Source organism: Hyperoodon ampullatus, assembly GCF_949752795.1.
Source record: "Hyperoodon ampullatus genome assembly, chromosome: 6".
Lineage (NCBI taxonomy): Eukaryota > Metazoa > Chordata > Mammalia > Artiodactyla > Ziphiidae > Hyperoodon > Hyperoodon ampullatus.
In genome coordinates this window covers 75,611,406-75,631,932 of record NC_136919.1, presented here as the reverse complement: position 1 = coordinate 75,631,932, position 20,527 = coordinate 75,611,406, and the positions used below count along the sequence as shown (strand labels likewise).

The following is a 20,527-nucleotide window of genomic DNA, read 5'->3' as shown; positions in this document are numbered from 1 at the left end:
TCCCTCCCACCCTCCCCATCCCATCCCTCTAGGTGGTCACAAAGCACTGAGCTGATCTCCCTGAGCTATGTGGTTGCTTCCCACTAGCTATCTATTTTACATTTGGTAGTCTATATATGTCCATGCCACTCTCTTCGTCCCAGCTTACCCTTCCACCTCCCCGTGTCCTCAAGTCCATTCTCTATGTCTGCGTCTTTATTCCTGTCCTGCCCCTAGGTTCTTCAGAACCATTTTTTTTATTCCATATATATGTGTTAGCATGCGGTATTTGTTTTTCTCTTTCTGACTTATTTCACTCTGTATGACAGACTCTAGGTCCATCCACCTCACTACAAATAACTCAATTTCGTTTCTTTTTATGGCTGAGTAATATTCTATTGTATATATGTACCACATCTTCTTTATCCATTCGTCTGTCGATGGACACTTAGGTTGCTTCCATGTCCTGGCTATTGTAAATAGAGCTGCAATGAACATTGTGGTACACGACTCTTTTTGAATTATAGTTTTCTCAGGGTATATGCCTAGTAGTGGGATTGCTGGGTCGTATGGTAGTTCTATTTTTAGTTTTTTAAGGAACCTCCATACTGTTCTCCATAGTGGCTGTATCAATTTACATTCCCATCAACAGTGCAAGAGGGATCCCTTTTCTCCACACCCTCTCCAGCATTTATTTTTTGTAGATTTTTTGATCATGGCCATTCTGACCAGTGTGAGGTGATACCTCATTGTGGTTTTGATTTGCATTTCTCTAATGATTAATGATGTTGAGCATTCTTTCATGTGTTTGTTGGCAATCTGTATATCTTCACTGGAGAAATGTCTATTTAGGTCTTCTGCCCATTTTTGGATTGGGTTGTTTGTTTTTTTGATGTTGAGCTGCATGAGCTGCTTCACAATATATTTCTATTGGACAGTGCTGCCTTAGAGCACAGCACTGTTACCGTCTCCCAAAAAAGGTTCACTGAATATATGAAAAGGAATAATGGTCAAACTCATCAAGTTGCATACCTTAAATATGTGCCGGTTTTTTATGTATCAATTACATCTCAATAAAGCGGGGGGAGAGGAGGGAAAGGAGTAGCAATAGCACCATTTCAGTGGGTGGAAAAGAGCCTAGTAGATTTTACCCACATTTTCTTGTATAGGAAAAGTGAAGACCACAGAGAAGTAAACATAGTCCTTCTCAACTTCACTCCTTACCATTTTTTTTTTACAACTTTATTGGAGTATAATTGCTTCACAATGGTGTGTTAGTTTCTGCTTTATAACAAAGTGAATCAGTTATACATATACATCTGTTCCCATATCTCTTCCCTCTTGCGTCTCTCTCCCTCCCACCCTCCCTATCCCACCCCTCTAGGTGGTCACAAAGCAGCGAGCTGATCTCCCTGTGCTATGCGGCTGCTTCCCACTAGCTATCTACCTTACGTTTGGTAGTGTATATATGTCCATGCCACTCTCTCGCTTTGTCACAGCTTACCCTCCTCCCTCCCCATATCCTCAAGTCCATTCTCAAGTAAGTCTGTGTCTTTATTCTTGTTTTACCCGTTACCTTTTTTATACTTTTGCAAAGCTTAAAAAGTAAATAGTGTTATTTAGTTTTTGCATTTTTTTATGCTTGCCAGATGATACACATCTATCCCTCTGCCTCCCAGGCACCACATTATGTTCTTGGGATGTTTCCATCACATTTTAAAGGTCTCCATCTGAGTTTGTTTGCCAAAGCACACTGATTTCCAAAAGCAACACTGATAACCTTTGAGTTCATCAACATCCTCTGCATCCCTTCACATCTTCCCAGTTCTTGACATCTTCCACTCCAGTGACATCCCTCTTCATTTTAGTCAATTCCTAGTACAGTCACACCATAAGTATTATTGTCTTTTGATATGCTTCTTGCAAAAATATCAAATTTGAGTATCTTAATCCTAATCTAAACAAATTCCTAATCTTTCATCTACCCTACTTTGTACCCCTGTGAACCTGTTCTTCAGTCCTATACCGATGCCCAACGTCACTTGATTACTCCCAGGCCATCGGTCCCTTTCATTTCACTGGTCTCTTATCCCAGAAGGACCCTATGGTCTAGCATTTGAGCCTTGCCTTTGTTAGTATAATAAGACAAGCCAACATTTGTTGAAACTTACACATGCCACATTTCACATCGTACGTGGAATTCAGCATTCACAAAAAGCAGATGAAGTAAGAATTATTAGTATCCTCATTTTCCAAATAAGGAAACTGAAATTGGAAGAGGTGACCTTAACAAAGGTCACATCACTCGTGTGACAGAGGCTGGGTTTGACTCCTAATAGTCTGATGTCAGCTCAGACACTCTTAACAACTGCCAGCCCCACCTTATACTCTGCCATGCCCACACTGCCATTCCCCAATCCCAGGACATCACCATCATCTGCTCCATTGCTGCTATTCCCATACTCCCCCCATGCATCGCTGAAGGCAGTCATGAAATTACACCAACTGGCTCCCCCGAAGAATGAGACTGCTTAACTTCAACTCGGTCCTCACAACCCCTCAGGAATCCTCAACAAATTTCCCAGAGGACCTTTTAGAAAACATCTCCATTTATCCCCTTCTCTATCCTTTCCCCATTATCTTAGCAAGTTACATTTCCTCTTCTTTTTTTTCAACAGATATAGGCAACTATTTCCCAAAACTTCCACTCTGCACCCTCAAAGTGCTTCTTTCCCTCATCTCTGCCTCCTTACTCAGAAGTTCTACCTATTTCTTGGAATCTAGGTTCCAAATGAGCTCCACAGCTTATGAGTTCTGTGACACTGGGCAAGTTTTTTAAACCATGAGGATTAAATGAGAACATGTATGTAAAGTTCTGACTCTGAAGCTTGGCACACTGTAATTATTCAAAAAAAATCAGTATTTTTATTACTGATTCCTTTTGTCCTCTAGCACCTTCTCCCCTATTTAAAAACATGCTCAGAAAGGTCCTGTCCTCTAAATAATTTAAAAGCAACATAGTTTTAGATGTGTCCTATTTCCCTGGATGTGCCTACTAATTCTATAGACACTTCGCTTTTAACTTATGCCATAAAATGTATTTGTATGACACCCAATAGAAGAGATGAATGTCTGCAACTTCAGATGAAGGATAACATGGTAAAACTTACTCTAAGTGGGAAGAAACCAACTGAATCTCTCTATGCCATTAGGAATGTTAGTCTCATTAATGATGCCAAGACATGTAAACATGAAGAATTAAATGTAAGAGGAAGGACTTTCAACAGAGTTAAAGGCCAAACAATAAGTTCAACCCCCTCCCCCTAATCAGGATATGACTGAACAGGTCTCAAAACCTCCTGTAATTCGGTCTACGAAATGGTTATTTAAATAATATCTTCCCCTTTTATGCCTCACAAGTTATCATAGAGATGACTGAGATTCTCTCACAAGATATGAAGTCAGACATTAATTTAAATGATTAAATACATTATTTAGTTTGGCAACTTATATATTACATTGCTCTACAAATTGCCATTTTCTGAGCTCATGAAATGTCCTGTGTTATCAGTGTGCAGAACACTTATGCGTTGCATATTTTTTCCTGAAATATTCAGTAGCTGCTGCAAGACTAGATGTTGGCCCTAGGTGTGCTTCTTAGTGAAGCAGGTTTCTTGAATCACACTTTCAAGAATGAGGCTCTTCATAAGGTGTTTTTTTTAACATGATGTGAGTAATGTTCTTTCTTTGGATAATGTCCAAAATGGCTGCAAGGAGGGGGCAATCATGTACTTCCCCTTCAGGACGTGCTATTTTGCCTGGGCCAGTAATGCTTCATAATGGCAACAGTTGTTGGTTAAAATTCAGCTCCCACCCACATATACACGAAGACTCAGTATTCTAGATTAAAAGAGATTTAAGAGACTTAAAAACCAAATGCAGGGGGGTGGGATGAGTTGGGAGATTGGGATTGATATATTTACACTACTATGTATAAAATAGGTAACTAATGAGAACCTACTACATAGCACAGGTAACTCTACTCAGTGCTCTGTGGTGGCCTAAATGGGAAGGAAATCTTAAAAAGAGGGGATATATGTATACGTATAACTAATTCACTTTGCTGTACAGCAGAAAGTAACACAACATTGTAAAGCAACTATACTCCAATAAAAATTAATTTAAAAAATAAATAGGGTGGGTGGAGCCGGGCCCTGGCCCTCACGTGGGCTGGGCCGTGTCTAGGGGCGACTGTAGAGACAGCGGGGGGGTTCTTCAGGCTTTAAGCAGCCTGCCTGCTGATGGGGAGGGCTCTGTTCCCGCGTTACTTGTTTGGCCCCGAGGCTTCCCAGCTCCAGCACCTGTAGGCTGTTGGGTGGGACGAGGTGCGGTATCCGTGCTAACGAGGCAAACACGCAGCCGCCATGTTCACGTGGATGAACGGCCCCAGGGTGAGGGACAGCCACCCCGCCTCTCCAGGGGACTCTCCAAGACCAGCAGCTGGCGAGCCACAACTACTGAGCCTGTGTGCCAAAACTACTGCGGCCCATACACCACAACTATTGCGGCCCACGCACCACAACTATTGCGGCCCACGCGCCTAGAGCCCGTGCTCCACAACAGGAAAAGCTACCGTGAGAGGCCCGGGCACCGCAGCAAAGAGTGGCCCCCGCAACTAGAGAAAGCCCGCGTGCAGCAATGAAGACCTAAAGCAGCCAAAAATAATAAATAAATAAAATAAATAAGTTAAAAAAAAAATAAATAAAATTAAAATTTAAAAAAACAAATGAAATGCATGGTTCTGGGATAAATCTTGGTTTGAACAAAACAGATGTGAATAACATCTGGGGGATACTTGGAAAATTCTGAATACAGATTAGGTTTTAGATGATATTAGAGAATTACTATTATTTTTGTTAGGTGTGATCATGTAGTTATATAGGAATATGTCTTTATTTTAAAGAGATGTCAGAAATATTTAGGTGCAAAATATCTTCATGCTGTAATTTATCTTAAAATTCTTCAGAGGAAAAAAATAAGCAAAATGGAAAAACAAAGTAATGGATACATGGTATCCATTTATTATCCTTCCTACCTTTACATACGTTCAAAAAAATTTTTAATTCACCCCTATACACGTATCCCACCCCACTAGGACTTCTAAACTATAAATTTCTATAAATATAAGAAAAAGTGAAATAATTCTAGGCATGTCAGTGAGAGAAAGTCAACACTATAGGAAAGAGAGAAAGTAGGACTTATGCTAAGGAGTCATCTGTCTGACCATGTGACCTTGAGCAAACAGCCTCTCAGGGCTTTGATTTGTTCACCTATAAAATGACAGGAATGATCTAAATGACTTTGAGGGTCTGTTCCAACTTTAAAATCCAGAGTCCTTCCATGTCAGATAAGCATCAACATTCAACCGTTTCACTGTGCTGAGGAGTACAGAGAACCAAAATGGGTTTGAGACCCCGTTATACCATTTTCTCATCATGTCACCCTGGGTGACGTGATGCTTAATTTTATGTGTCAACTTGCTTTGGCCACAGAGAGCCCAGATGTTCATTTAAACGTTGTTCTGGGTATGTCTGTGAGGGTGTTTCTGGGTAAGATTAGCATTTGAATCAGTAGACTGAGTACAGCAGATTGCCCTCCCCAGTGTGGCTGGGCCTCATCCAACCCACTGAAGGCCTGGACAGAAGAAAAAACTGAGAAAGGGAGAATCCACTCTCCGCCTGACTGTTTCCAGCTGACACACGGGCCCCTCCTGACTCAGACTGGACCTTACACTCTGCTGCTTCTCAGGCCTTCGGACTCAGATCAGAGCCATAACATCCATTGGCTCTCCTGGGCCTCCAGCTTGCTGACCAAAGATCTTGGGACTTCGCAGCCTCCATAATTACATGAGCCAATTCCTTATAATAAATCTCTATACAGATCTTCCTCAACTTACAATGGAGTTATAGTCCGATCAACCCATTGTAAATTGAAAATATCATAAGTCAAAAATGCATTTAATACACCTAACATCATGGCTTAGCCTAGCCTACTTTAAGAGTGCTCAGGACACCGACGTTAGTCAACACTTTTACAAAATCATCTATCACAAAGCCTATTTTATAGTAAAGTGCTGAATATCTCATATAATTTATTGAATACTTACCGAGACTAAAAAACAAAAATGATTGAATGGGTACAGAATGGTTGTAAGTGTACTGGCTGTTTACCCTTGTGATTGGGTGGGAACTGCATTCGTTGCCCCTGCCCAGGATCATGAGAGAGAATCACACCACGCACACATTGCTAGCCCAGGAAAAGATCAAAATTCAAAAGAAGTAGTTTCTATTGAATGCATATTGCTTTCACACCATTGTAAAGTCAAAAAATCTCTAAATCAAACCATCATAGGTTGGAGCCCGTCTATGTGTCCTATTGGTTCTGCTTCTCTGGAAAACCCTGACTAATACAGGCACCTCACTAGATTTTTCTGAGCCATTTTCTCTCTGCCTTGCTTGTCCACCATCAGTGGGTCACCATAAGACTATGACAATATAAGAAGAAAGAAATCATGACAATTAGGGCATATTCTGAACCACATACCTCCATTGGCAACATTAAATTTCACTCCAAACTCTCCCCCTGGTCCTCCAGGGCAGTGGCTGGCTGTCAGGATGATTCCACCAGCTGCTTTGATCTTTCTGATAATGCAGGATACAGCAGGTGTCGACAAGATGCCATTCTGTCCAATAATCAGCCGACCAATCTAGATTAGCCAAGGAAAACAAATCAATCCAGTTACATGGGATTGAAATGCATTTCAATGAGAAAGTGTCCCAGGCTCTGTGAGCACACACTAATCACTTGGCAAAAAGAACTGAGTGGGGTTAAGGTAGGGGGCATGTGTAGAGGGGTGGGGGGAAGGGTAGTTCAGGCGTTGTCTTTCCTTCCCCATGTCTTCAAGACCATTTGGGACACCCACATCTCCCAGTCAGTTATTAACCTGTAAATGGTATCTATCTCATTGATTTTCAGTAGTTTAAAACACCTGCTTTTGCTGTACACCTGAAACTAATGACATTGTTAATCACCTATACTCCAATATGAAACAAAAAATTTTTTAATATATTAAAAAAAACACCCACTTCTGATGACCAAAGGGTTAGCTTGAATCACACGAGAAGTTCTTAGTTTGTTACTGGATTAGAAACTGCACGTGTACATGCTGGAAATTACAAGAAAAAAAAACAGAGCACTTCTCTGCTTCACCTTCCTTCTCTGCCTCAGCACAAGCTCACACAGCAGGGACCTGATCTGCTATATCCTCATCGTCTGCAAGTGTATTTTAACTGCACTTGGAAGGCCCAGTCTCCTGAAGGCAGAAGTCCTATTTTGGCAGCATGTGCTAGGGACATTGGAGAAATCCAGCCATGCCAGGCAGAGATCTGGAGGTAATCCATCAGTGTGGCCAGACTCTCTATAGCTACAAAACTGATTTTTTTTAAAAAGAAAGGAAACAGCATAGACCTGCAGAGCATTACTCCATATGCTTTGTTTTAAAATAGGGCCCAGGGCTTCCCTGGTGGCGCAGTGGTTGAGAGTCCACCTGCCGATGCAGGGGACACGGGTTCGTGCCCCCGTCCAGGAAGATCCCACGTGCCACGGAGCGGCTGGGTCCGTGAGCCATGGCCACTGAGCCTGCGCGTCCGGAGCCTGTGCCCCACAACGGGAGAGGCCAAAACAGTGAGAGGCCCGCGTACCGCAAAAATACATAAATAAATAAATAAATAAATAAATAAATAAAATAAAATAGGGCCCAACGTCATCCAATCCAGTGGTTCTCAAATGTTGCTACACATCAGAATCATTAGTGAAGCCTAGAAAATTCTAGTACTAAGTAGTCTAGTAGTCTAGTCCAGTACTAAGACTGCATTCCAGACCAATTATATTGGAATCTCGGGGTGGGATCCTGAGCTCCACAGTTGTTTCCAGCATCCAGCCAAGTTTGGTGATCAAACCCCCTCACTACTCAAAGGGCTAGGGGCATGGGCATTACCTGCGAGCCTGGGAGAAATGCTAAACCTCAAGCCCTACCCCACACCTACTAAATAAGAATCAGTATTTAGCAAGATCCCTACCCCTTCTCCGCATAATTCATTTGTCTATTAAGGTTTGAGAAGTACCGACATAGCCCAGCAACCAAAACCAGCTCCCATGTCCAGCTCAACAGCAGTTACCCTGGCACCAACGATAGCATTGCTGGAAGTAGGTCACTGACCAGATATGACAATGAGAAAATATACAAAAAAAAAAAAAAATTTTAAAGGGCAAACACAAGAGCTCCAAAAACAAAGCAGTCTTGTGATAATTTAGTATAGAAAGACCCACACTCCACAACCTCCCCAGAGTACATATTTTCAAGTGGATGAGGCAGATTATAAACAAATAAGCCTAATAGTAGTAGTGGTAGTAGTAATTACTAGTTAGATACATATTGGAAAAAATCAGCAGGTTTCTGTGATAGAGAATAATGGGGTGTTAATTTTAATAGTAACAGTAACAATTATAATAGCTAAGGGAGCTTGGATTTTATTCTAAGTACAAGGGGAATCCATAGAAGGGTTTTAAGCAGTGGAAGTGACCTGATATCTGTTACATTTTTTAAAGATCATGGTCTGAGCAATCCAAAAGATCGTATTAAAAAGCAAGTCATTCGTGCTTCCCTGGTGGCGCAGTGGTTGAGAGTCCGCCTGCCGAGGCAGGGGACACGGGTTCGTGCCCCGGTCTGGGAAGATCCCGCATGCCGCGGAGCGACTGGGCCCGTGAGCCATGGCTGCTGAGCCTGCGCATCCGGAGCCTGTGCTCCGCAATGGGAGAGGCCACAACAGTGAGAGGCCTGCATACCGCAAAAAAATAAAAAAAAAAATAAAATAAAAAGCAAGTCATTCACATCAGCAAAGCATTCCAATGACTGTCCTTGTCTCCCACCAACCCCAGGTAAAGTCAAAGTCTTCATGGTCTACCAGGCCCTACATGATCTGACCGCCATCACCTGCCATTCTCCACTTCCCTCCCTCTCTCTGCTCCGGCCACACTGGATGGTTTGCTGTTCCTCACACACATCAAGCGTGCTCAGTGCCTTTCCATTGCTCTTTCCTCTCCTTAGAGCACTCTTATCCAGGTATTCATAAGCCTGCCCCACCCCATCCTTTGGGTTACTGTTTCAACGTCAACTAATCAAAGATAGCACACTTGACAGTCCTATACAGTACAGCACCCATAAGTCCCAAATTTCTCAACTGTCCTCTATTTTCTTTATCCTATTTAGTCTTCTGTATTACACATATTACCCCTTAATATTTTCCATTTTATTTATTTTCCCACTATATATAAGTTCTAAGGACTTTGGTTTTTTCACGGCTATACTCTAAGTATCTAAAACAAACTTAGCATATACTAAGTACACAATAAATATATGTTGAATTAATTAATTGAAAAAAATGAATGAATGATGAGTGAGTGGCTGCAATATGAAAAATGCATTAGAGACTGACAAGCACAAAAGGAGAAAGATCAGATGGAAGGCTCTCACGGCAGAGCTGAGTGTGGACAGCATCTTGGACTAGACCAGAGGCAGCAGAAATGAAGAGAAGTGATTACATATGAATATATTTTTGGAAGGAGAATGAACAGAACATGTGGGTGGAATGAAATACAGAAGAGAGGTGCTATAGTAGCCAGCCTCTACGATGGCCCCCAATGATCTGTGCATTCTGGCATTCATGCCACGGTGCAGGACCCTCCCACAGCAAATAAGGCAGGCCTGAGTGATTAGTAGAACATTGCAGAAGTGATGGTGTGTAACTTCCAATAAATGGCATTGCTGCTTCTGCCTTGCTCTCTTGGATTGTTCACTCTGGGGGAAGCAGCCACCATGTCACCAGGACACTCAAGGAGCCCTGTGTAGTCACCTGAATGGAGAGGACCTGAAACCTCCCACCAACAGCCAGCACCCACTTGCCAGCCGTGCAGGTGAGCTACCTTGCACTAGATCCTCCAGCCCTTCAAGCCTTCATATGACAAAGCCCCCACCAATATGCAACTGTGACCGAGTCAGAACAACCTACCTCCTGTCCCACAGAAACTGTAATAGTAAATATTTGTTTATCTTAAGCCACTAAGTTTTGTCATAATTTCTTACACAGAAATAAATAACTAAAACAGGAGCAATGAGGAAAGGAGCCAACTCACAGCTTCTACCTTTAATAATTTGATGGATGGTGGTGCCATTGATTGAGATGGGAAAGACAAAGGACAAAAATTACACTCATATTTTATCCAGAGCCAAGATAAATCATGTTCCACATGCTTTTGTTAAAATTTATTTAGTCATTCAACTTATTTTATTGAGTATTACCATGAAACAGGCAATGTAGAAAACCCTGCAGGTACAGTAATGAATACAAATTAATCACTACCCTCAAGGAGTAAACCTACAGATTCAAGAATGTGAAAAATATTTGTAACTTTTGTTCATAATTTTCTCTCTCTCTGATTTTTCAGGATTATTCTTAAAGAAATAATCTTTAAAGGGGAAAAAGGTACGTATGTGTAGACATTTCCTACAGTGGTATTCATTAGAGGTAAAAATTTTTTTTAAATCATTATAAATGTCTAATAATGAAGAACCTGTAAAATAAAGTGTGATGTATCAACTTATGGAATATTCTTCAGCCATCTAAAAGGATTATTATGAAGACCGAGCACCTGTGGCAGACTTGGTGAGCAGTCCACAAAAAGTTATGCTCTCCTTTCACAGGGCAGAACTGTTGCTGGGCAGCAGCTGCCCAGCCAGGGGCTACATTTTCCAGACCACCCTTGCATCTAGGTGTGGCCACATGACCAGTTCTCGCAATGAGTGATAAACTACTATGAGAATGAGAACAGAAGTAATGTGTGTTCCTTCTGGGCTAAGGATGTTAAGGAGTAGATACATCTTCTCCTCACTGCTTATTTCCCCTTCCACACACTCAACACAGGTGACCACACAGCTCGAGGAGATGCCAGAGCAAGAAGATGGAAAGAACCTGGGTGCCTAACTCACAGGATGGACAAGAGCCTTTGTTCACCAGCAAAATCCCCGTTGGACTATTACGTGAGTGAGAAATAATTTTCTATTGTTTTTAAGGGAATAAAAATTGCCGAGGAGACCTTCAAGTCTCCTGGCAGAGGAGTAAGACATGGAGATCACCATCCTCCCCACAAATACATCAGAAATACATCTACATGTAGAACAACTCCTACAGAACACCTACTGAATGCGGGCAGAAGACCTGACTTCCCAAAAGCCGTGTGGCTGACAGGGTCTTGGTGCTCCAGCCGGGTGTCAGGCCTGTGCCTCTGAGGTGGGAGAGCCGAGTTCAGGACATTGGTCCACCACAGACCTCCCGGCTCCACGTAATATCAAGTGGCAAAAGCTCTCCCAGAGATCACCATCTCAACACTAAGACCCAACTCCACTCAATGACCAGCAAGCTACAGTGCTGGACACCCAAAGCCAAACAATTAGCAACACAGGAACACAACTGCACCCATTAGCAGAGAGGCTGCCTAAAATCATAATAAGGTCACAGACACCCCAAAACACACCACCAGACATGGTCCTGCCCACCAGAAAGACAAGATCCAGCCTCATCCACCAGAACGCAGGCACCAGTCCCCTCCAACAGGAAGCCTACACAACCCACTGAACCAACCTTAGCTACTGGGGGCAGACACCAAAAACAATGGGAACTAAGAACCTGCAGCCTGCAAAAAGGAGACCCCAAACACAGTAAGTTAAGCAAAATGAGAAGACAGAGAAACACACAGCAGATGAAGGAGCAAGGTAAAAACCCACCAGACCAAACAAATGAAGAGGAAATACAGTCTACCTGAAAAAGAATTCAGAGTAATGATAGTAAACATGATCCAAAATCTTGGAAATAGAATGGAGAAAATACAAGAAACATTTAACAAGGATCTAGAAGAACTAAAGAGCAAACAAACAATGATGAACAACACAATAAATGAAATTAAAAATTCTCTACAAGGAATCAATAGCAGAATAACTGAGGCAGGAGAACGGATAAGTGACCGGGAAGATAAAATAGTGGAAATAACTACCACAGAGCAGAATAAAAAAAAGGAATGAAAAGAATTAAGGACAGGCTCAGAGACCTCTGGGACAACACTAAATGCACCAACGTTCGAATCATACGGGTTCCAGAAGAAGTAGAGAAAAAGAAAGGGACTGAGAAAATATTTGAAGAGATTATAGTTCAAAACTTCCCTAATATGGGAAAGGAAATAGTCAGTCAAGTCCAGGAAGTGCAGAGAGTCCCACACAGGATAAATCCAAGGAGGAACACACCAAGACACATATTAATCAAACTATAAAAAATTAAATACAAAGAAAAAATATTAAAAGCAGCAAGGGAAAAACAACAAATAACATACAAGGGAATCCCCATAAGGTTAACAGCTGATCTTTCAACAGAAACTCTGCAAGCCAGAAGGGACTGGCAGGACATATTTAAAGTGATGAAAGGGGAAAACCTACAACCAAGATTACTCTACCCAGCAGGGATCTCATTCAGATTCGATGGAGAAATTAAAACCTTTACAGACAAGCAAAAGCTGAGAGAATTCAGCACCACCGAACCAGCTGTACAACAAATACTAAAGGAACTTCTCTAGCAGGAAACACAAGAGAAGGAAAAGAACTACAAAAACAAACCCAAAACAATTAAGAAAATGGGAATAGGAACATACATATCGATAACTACCTTAAATGTAAATGGATTAAATGCTCCAACCAAAAGACCTAGACTGGCTGAATGGATACAACAACAAGACCCATATATATACTGTCTACAAGAGACCCACTTCAGACCTAGGGACACATACACACTGAAAGTGAGGGGATGGAAAAAGATATTCCATGCAAATGGAAATCAAAATAAAGCTAGAGTAGCAATTCTCATATCAGACAAAATAGACTTTAAAATAAATATTACAAGAGACAAAGAAGGACACTACATAAGGATCAAGAGATCAATCCAAGAAGATATAACAATTGTAATTATTTATGCACCCAACATAGGAGCACCTCAATACATAAGGCAAATGCTAACAGCTATAAAAGGGGAAATCAACAGTAACTCAATCATAGTAGGGGACTTTAACACCCCACTTTCACCAACGGACAGACCATCCAAAGTGAAAATAAATAAGGAAACACAAGCTTTAAAGGATACTTTAAACAAGATGAACTTAATTGATATTTATAGGACATTCCATCCAAAAAAACAGAATACATTTTCTTCTCAAGTGCTCATGGAACATTATCCAGGATAGACCATATCTTGGATAACAAATCTAGCCTTGGTAAATTTAAGAAAACTGAAATCGTATCAAGTATCTTTTCCTACCACAACGCTACGAGACTAGATATCAATTACAGGAAAAAACCTGTAAAAAATACAAATACATGGAGGCTAAACAATATACTACTTAATAACCAAGAGATCACTGAAGAAATCAAAGAGGAAATCAAAAAATACCTAGAAACAAATGACAATGAAATCACGACGACCCAAAACCTATGGGATGCAGCAAAAGCAGTTTTAAGAGGGAAGTTTATAGCAATACAATCCTACCTCAAGAAACAAGAAACATCTCAAACAACCTAACCTTACACCTAAAGCAATTAGAGAAAAAAGAACAAAAAAACCCCCAAAGTTAGCAGAAGGAAAGAAATCATAAAGAGCAGATCAGAAATAAATGAAAAAGAAATAAAGGAAACAATAGCAAAGATCAGTAAAACTAAAAGCTGGTTCTTTGAGAAGATAAACAAAATTGATAAACCATTAGCCAGACACATCAAGAAAAAAGGGGAGAAGACTCAAATCAATAGAATTAGAAATGAAAAAGGAGAATTAACAACTGACACTGCAGAAATACAAAGGATCATGAGAGATTACTACAACCTACTATATGCCAATAAAATGGACAAACTGGAAGAAATGGACACATTCTTAGAAAAGCACAACCTTCCGAGACTGAACCAGGAAGAAATAGAAAATATAAACAGGCCAATCACAAGCACTGAAATTGAGACTGTGATTAAAAATCTTCCAACAAACAAAAGCCCAGGACCAGATGGCTTCACAGGCAAATTCTATCAAACATTTAGAGAAGTGCTAACACCTATCCTTCTCAAACTCTTCCAAAATATAGCAGAGGGAGGAACACTCCCAAACTCATTTTATGACACCACCATCACCCTGATACCAAAACCAGACAAAGATGTCACAAGGAAAGAAAACTACAGGCCAATATCACTGATGAACATAGATGCAAAAATCCTCAACAAAATACTAGCAAACTGAATCCAACAGCACATTAAAAGGATCATACACCATGATCAAGTGGGGTTTATCCCAGGAATGCAAGGATTTTTCAATAAATGCAAATCAATAAATGTGATACACCATATTAACAAACTGAAGGAGAAAAACCAAATGATCATCTCAATAGATGCAGAAAAAGCTTTTGACAAAATTCAACACCCATTTATGATAAAAACCCTCCAGAAAGGGGCTTCCCTGTTGGCGCAGTGACTGAGAGTCCGCCTGCCGATGCAGGGGACACGGGCTCGTGCCCCGCACCGGGAAGATCCCAAATGCCGTGGAGCGGCTGGGCCCGTGAGCCACGGCTACTGAGCCTGCGCATCTGGAGCCTGTGCTCCGCAACGGCAGAGGCCACAGAAGTGAGAGGCCCACGTACCTCAAAAAAGCAAAAGCAAAACAAAACAAAACAAAAAACAGCTGCTCTAAATAGACTTAAGATTTAACATTTAAGTTTTGTTAAAACATTTAAATATTCAAGTTTATTTGCTATAACAACTTACACTTTCTTAAGTAGTAGAGAAGGAACATAGACAATGCTTTAATGCTAAGTCAAAATGCAGAAATCTAAATAACTTTTAAGCTATTACAACAATGTACAATTATGTACACTTTGGGGCTAGCACTTAGAAAAATACAGAAATAAATATGTACGGTTTATTTGTTAAATAGGAGAGATTATAGATACATTTTTATCTTATTGAATTTGAATTTTTTTAAAAGGTAATATCTTCTCTGTTTAACATTAAAGTGGGAAAATACACTTGAATAAAATTTCAACCTGAAACATTTTAGTTGTCAGTGGAGGATTAACAGGAGATTAAATTCTAGTTATCTGGAAGTTTTAGCTCTGTGGATCTGCTCATTAACCCACCAATACCAAAAAGAATGAGGTAACGCTGGACACTGTATATAACTCTAGTTGAGGGACTTCTGAGAGGAGACAAGTGCTGGAGGGGATGCAGGAGAGCGGGTGATGAGGCTTCTAAGATAAGACATGGAAAATCGTGAAGATATTTGTGCCCCGTGGGAATGCTCACCAAAAAGTGACCTCAGCAGAGGAGGATTTAAATAATCAAGTGGCTAGAAGGACCAGCTCTGTCAAACCACTCTGCCTCTTTCCCCAGCCACTCCTGTCATTGCCCAATGGGCTCGTGAACAGGGTGGCCGACGGGCTGCAGGGAGGGAGGTCAAGCGTGGGCTCAGCACATGGACCTCCACTCACCAAGGCTGACCTGGCTGTGGCCACCGCTGAGGGCCCTATATGCTCCCAGCAGAGACCAGCCCTCAGTCCAATCTCCACCTCTGTGTTCACATTACCCTCTCTGTGTGTCTGTTTTCTTCTCTTCTGTAAATTCTCCCTCTCCTAATTAGCCCAAGGCAAATGTCATCAGAAAAGCTATGACTTTCAAGATCTAGTAATTGATCAAAGAAACATAACCTTTGGAAGCCCTGCTGCATAAAGAAAAAGCAACAGGCAACTTAAAAGATCTAGATATGAGTCTTTGCTCCACCCCTGACCTAAGGCAAATTGCGTCACTTGTCTGAGGCACCTTGTCTTCATCTGCAAAGTTGAGAGGGTTCAGGGTCATGAAAATCCATGTAAGATGAGATTATATAAACTCTTCATGAAATTCAACATGACCCAAATCATGCTATTGCCTTCCCCAAGCCCCCTCCCCTCCCCCAACATTTAAAATTCAATTTTAGACCTTAAATTAACCTTAAACTACCATTTCCCTTTCTGACAAAGTCTATTAGAAGTACTATTCTCTGCCAATGTTGCAGACTGCTACCTTGCAAGAAAAAGATGGTCTACTTACATCATTGGCTTTGGTTTTGTTTACAGCATTGAAGCAGGCAACATCTGACTTCTATTCCTGAGTGAAACCCAGACCACAGCCTGGGGAGGTCTGAGCCATAGCACTCTGCTGCTCCCTCGCTGACCCTCCCAAAGGGGCACTGGAGGAACTGCCACACCCATACCATACAGTCTGTCTTTGACTGGAGGAAAGGAAACCCCACCCAGCCCTGCAGATGGTGCACCAACCTGGGTGGGCTTTACTGCTACTGAGAAACATGTCCTTCAGTTCCCACTAGGAAAGGGGGGCAAAGTAGACCCCAGTCCAGTGTTGCTTACACACACACACACACAGAAGGCACACAGATACAGACAGATACCAGGATCCACAGGTAGCCATGAGAACACTGTCACACCAGCGCCTGCAGACACATACGTGAGGCACACACTTTCCCAGACACCCAGATACACAGACCCAGCATGAACTTGTTCTTATCCAGTCATGACTGCTAAATGCTAGGGAAAGGGAGGATGTAGCAGGTAGCCATGTGCAATTACCATCAATCATTTCCCTCAGTGCAGTTACTTATAATCCCTCTGAGTCTATTCTTCTAACTAGATGCTGGCGTCTTCCACCAACTCTTACGCCTCACCTAGATTGCATCACCATTGACTCCACCCATGAACGGGCACAGCAAGTGCCTCTGGAATCGATATGCCCTTCCACATACCACAGACCAGTGTCCTGAAATAGAGAAAATTTTATTTCATGAAGCTTTCTCCCAGCACATCCATACTTTACACCATGTGCCATATACAACAAATTGTTTTAATGATTTTATTTCTGATGGCTCCCTCTTTCCAGAACACTAACAACTACTCTTCTAACTTAGATTTAGTACGAGTTCAGTTTCTAATTAGCTCAGATTAAAGTCCAGGAGAGCAGCAATATACAACTTAAACCCTCAGGCTAGAATCTCAGGGTAGACGTGGAATTTTGATACCAAATGATTTTTCCCCAGTAACATAACACTGAAGAAAGCAGGATTGTTTTCATGTGTGAAATCCCTTAAATAAGATTTCCACTTTATGGTTTCCTTTTAACTTTAAGTAAGTCATAAAAAAAGGAGTCCCACAGAGAGAAAAGAAAAAGTTAGCATGACATTCTTCAATAACCTCTGGTCACTGTGTCGCATCCCTGTAATTCCCAAAGTGAATCAGAGAGAGTAAAGAGGGCACTAAACAGAAACTTCCTTGATGGTTCGCAGACAGAGTGCTGTACAGGACCACACAGCCACCACCATGTCCACCTACAAAGTGCATGGAAAGCCATAAACACGAAGATGCCTGTTTCTCATCTTCTTGGTTAAACAAAAAACAAAAGCCGTGAAGGAAACCCAGAGCCACGCTGCTGTGGATGGCCAGGTTTCAGTCTCTCGTCCCTGCTGTCAGAGAGGAGAACCAGCCCCTGACCACTGCTGCACATGAGTAAGCAGGAGATGGCTAAGTGGAATTTTGAGAAATAACAAACTCAAGACATGGATGTAGTTATCCAAACATCAAGGGACTTCTCTATTTGCACATGGATAATTGTGCAGTTATATGCTTTGTTACACGGAGACCAGATGGGAACAACCGAGCTCATCCTCAGACGCGTGTTCCCCTGGAAGCCTTGACCCACATACCCAGGGGCTGGAGGGTGAGATGAGAGTTCATTAGAACCAAACCAAGCTGTATTTCACATTTGATTCCCAACATCTGAACAGGTGCAGAAAAGTCACAGGCATCTGGAAGTTTGGCCCAAGTTCTATTCCTCAATCAGCCCACCAATTTTCAAGGTCTCACTGAGAAGATCAGGCACTCTAGCTTTCCTTGGGTGCAAAATGGGGGCAATGAAATTGGAACCTATGTTCCTACTGGTAATTCAGTGCTTGGAAGATACTGAAATCTTTACCTTAAGATATAGAACTCGGCTCACTGAAAGAAGAAAGGGCTCTATCTGCTGCCATTTTATGAGGTGATCAACCCAACCAGATACCAGGATAAGAACTATTGGATCCATCTGGGTCAAGAAAGCAGGGCTGAGTGCCCAGAGATAAGCTGAGATTTTGGCATTCAACGGGAAATGATGCAAAAATGGACTTGCCAACTGCCGGCTACATGACTTTGGACAAGATCCTGAATCCTCTGTATTCCAGTTTTATTACCTAAAAGATAGAGGGTGAAAGAAAGTAACACAGCCAAGCTCCAGTTCAGCATCTGACACCCAATAAATCTTTGATATATTTCCCTTGCCTTGCTTGCTGGTGTCATTTCTTGATTCTTAATTATGAATTTCTAACTCATAGTAATTGAATGCATTTGTTGTTTCACCAACCTGCAATGGTTTTCTAATTACAAATATATATACTTTTATATATATGACAAATATATGTATATATAGTATATATATGCCATTTAGAAAGTACTCATAAGCAAGAAGAAAGTAAAACTCATCTGTAAACCTAAAAGTGGCCACAGTAAACATTTCAGTGTCTAACCTTTGTCTGTGTGTCTTGGGATATCTCTCTCTCTCTCTCATTTACATATTTATATTTTTACAAAAGGGAATGTCGTGTAGTCTACATCTTTCACTTAACATATCTACCCCTTCCATGGAGTCTATCTTTCTCTGTCACTGACTGTTTTTCCACAACATGATTTTAGTGGCTGTATAGTCTTCCATTATTTAAATGTACCATGGTTTACTGACCAATATAAAAGTGTTCTTTTACCTAAGTTTTTATATGTGAAACTAACAATGTTTGAGGACTAAACCCATCCTATGGAATAAATTTAACTCAAAGTAGCTTGCCACCAATTAAATAGAAAATTAGTTGTAACACACCTACGTAAGTGCAATGTCTTCTTTCTTCTTTAACCGCCAGAACTGCTCATTAAGAAACTGCTGAAGTCATGGTGATTAGTGACCGGACCTCATGTCTGTATCCTCGTCTTGGCCCGGATCTTCCTATTTTCATTGCCCCATCTATGCCTCTGACTTGCACCGTCCACTGGTATGTCCCATGCTAGACTGCTAACTTACCCACCTTACTGAGCTCACAGCAGAGAGCTGTCCGTACAAGATCCTGCCTGGAATACAGGATTTATACTACGTATATTTCTAACTATTGGTCCATCCAACTCCAGCACAAGTTCTATTTATTATCATAGAAACATAGGTCATTTGGGAACATTTAGTCACCTCCTTCAACTCTATGCTGTCTTCAGATACTTCTGTCATCTGGGACTCTGCTCTACTCTCTTTTTTAATATATCCAGGGAAGAAGATGTATCTTCGGGGAGGGGGTGTCCTGGGCACATGTGCACACACATATGCTATTTGATAAACTATCTAAATGCTTAAGAACACTTTCCATCTGGAACCTTTATAAGTAGACAGTATACACACACACACACACACACACACACACACACACACACATAAAATCCCCAAAGAAAAAACTCACTATCTTTGGCTCTTTTATAGATAGAATATATATATATATAGATTCATATACATATTCCTCTATATATGTGTGTGTGTATTTTTTCCCGGAAAAATCTCAGTCTCTCTTTATAGCTATGTGTTTTTCCCTGAGTAGTTGGCACAGTCAATTAAAATACATATATGTGGATCTTTAAATTCCATCAGACCAATATCTGTCTGGTTGGGAAATAATTACTGTCCATTTGCTAAATGCCACCAACCCTTATACTATGTTCCAGTGAACTAAAGACCTCTGGCAATCACAGATTTACAACTCAGCAAGATTAAACAATTTACTGTTATTTATGACAGCAAAGCTAGGTCTTCTGTATTATATTCCACGTTAGCATCTGTCACTTTACATTTGGGAGATCCTGTCCAAAAAAAGATTATGCCTCCTAACCAAACATTCAGCAGGGCTGTAGGAACAGGCACCCTGACAAACATCCTGACAAAATGCTTTAAAGCATCGCTAGAGCTTGCAGCTGTGCATTTTCAGACTACTCAGCAGATGAGCATGGAGTCTCTTAGCCTCTGCTTGGTCTGTTCCTCTCAGTAATCCCTCACATGGCCCAGTCCATTAGGCTTGAAAATCTGCATGAAATGAGCAGATTAAGATCTGGCCTCAGCTGGGGCAGTGGAGCAGGTATAGAAGGGTAGGTCTACTCTTAACGTAGCCTGAGCCTCAGAAAGGTTTAAGATTGAAAAGCATGGCATTGACTCAGCTGATTCATAATAGGAAATAATGCACAGACCATGCAAAAAGAA

At 41.3% G+C, this 20,527-nt stretch overlaps 1 protein-coding gene across 1 annotated transcript in view; it reads right to left on the bottom strand.

Moving 5' to 3' along the window:
• The window catches only part of PGM5 (phosphoglucomutase 5), a gene marked incomplete at both ends in the record, with an annotated part of 193,689 nt that overhangs the window by 163,987 nt on the left and 9,175 nt on the right, over nt 1-20,527 (bottom strand). Inside the window, one exon of the mRNA XM_079705786.1 lies at nt 6,583-6,745. Coding sequence (XP_079561912.1) covers nt 6,583-6,745 — 163 coding nt within the window. The remainder of the gene's footprint in view (nt 1-6,582; nt 6,746-20,527) is intronic.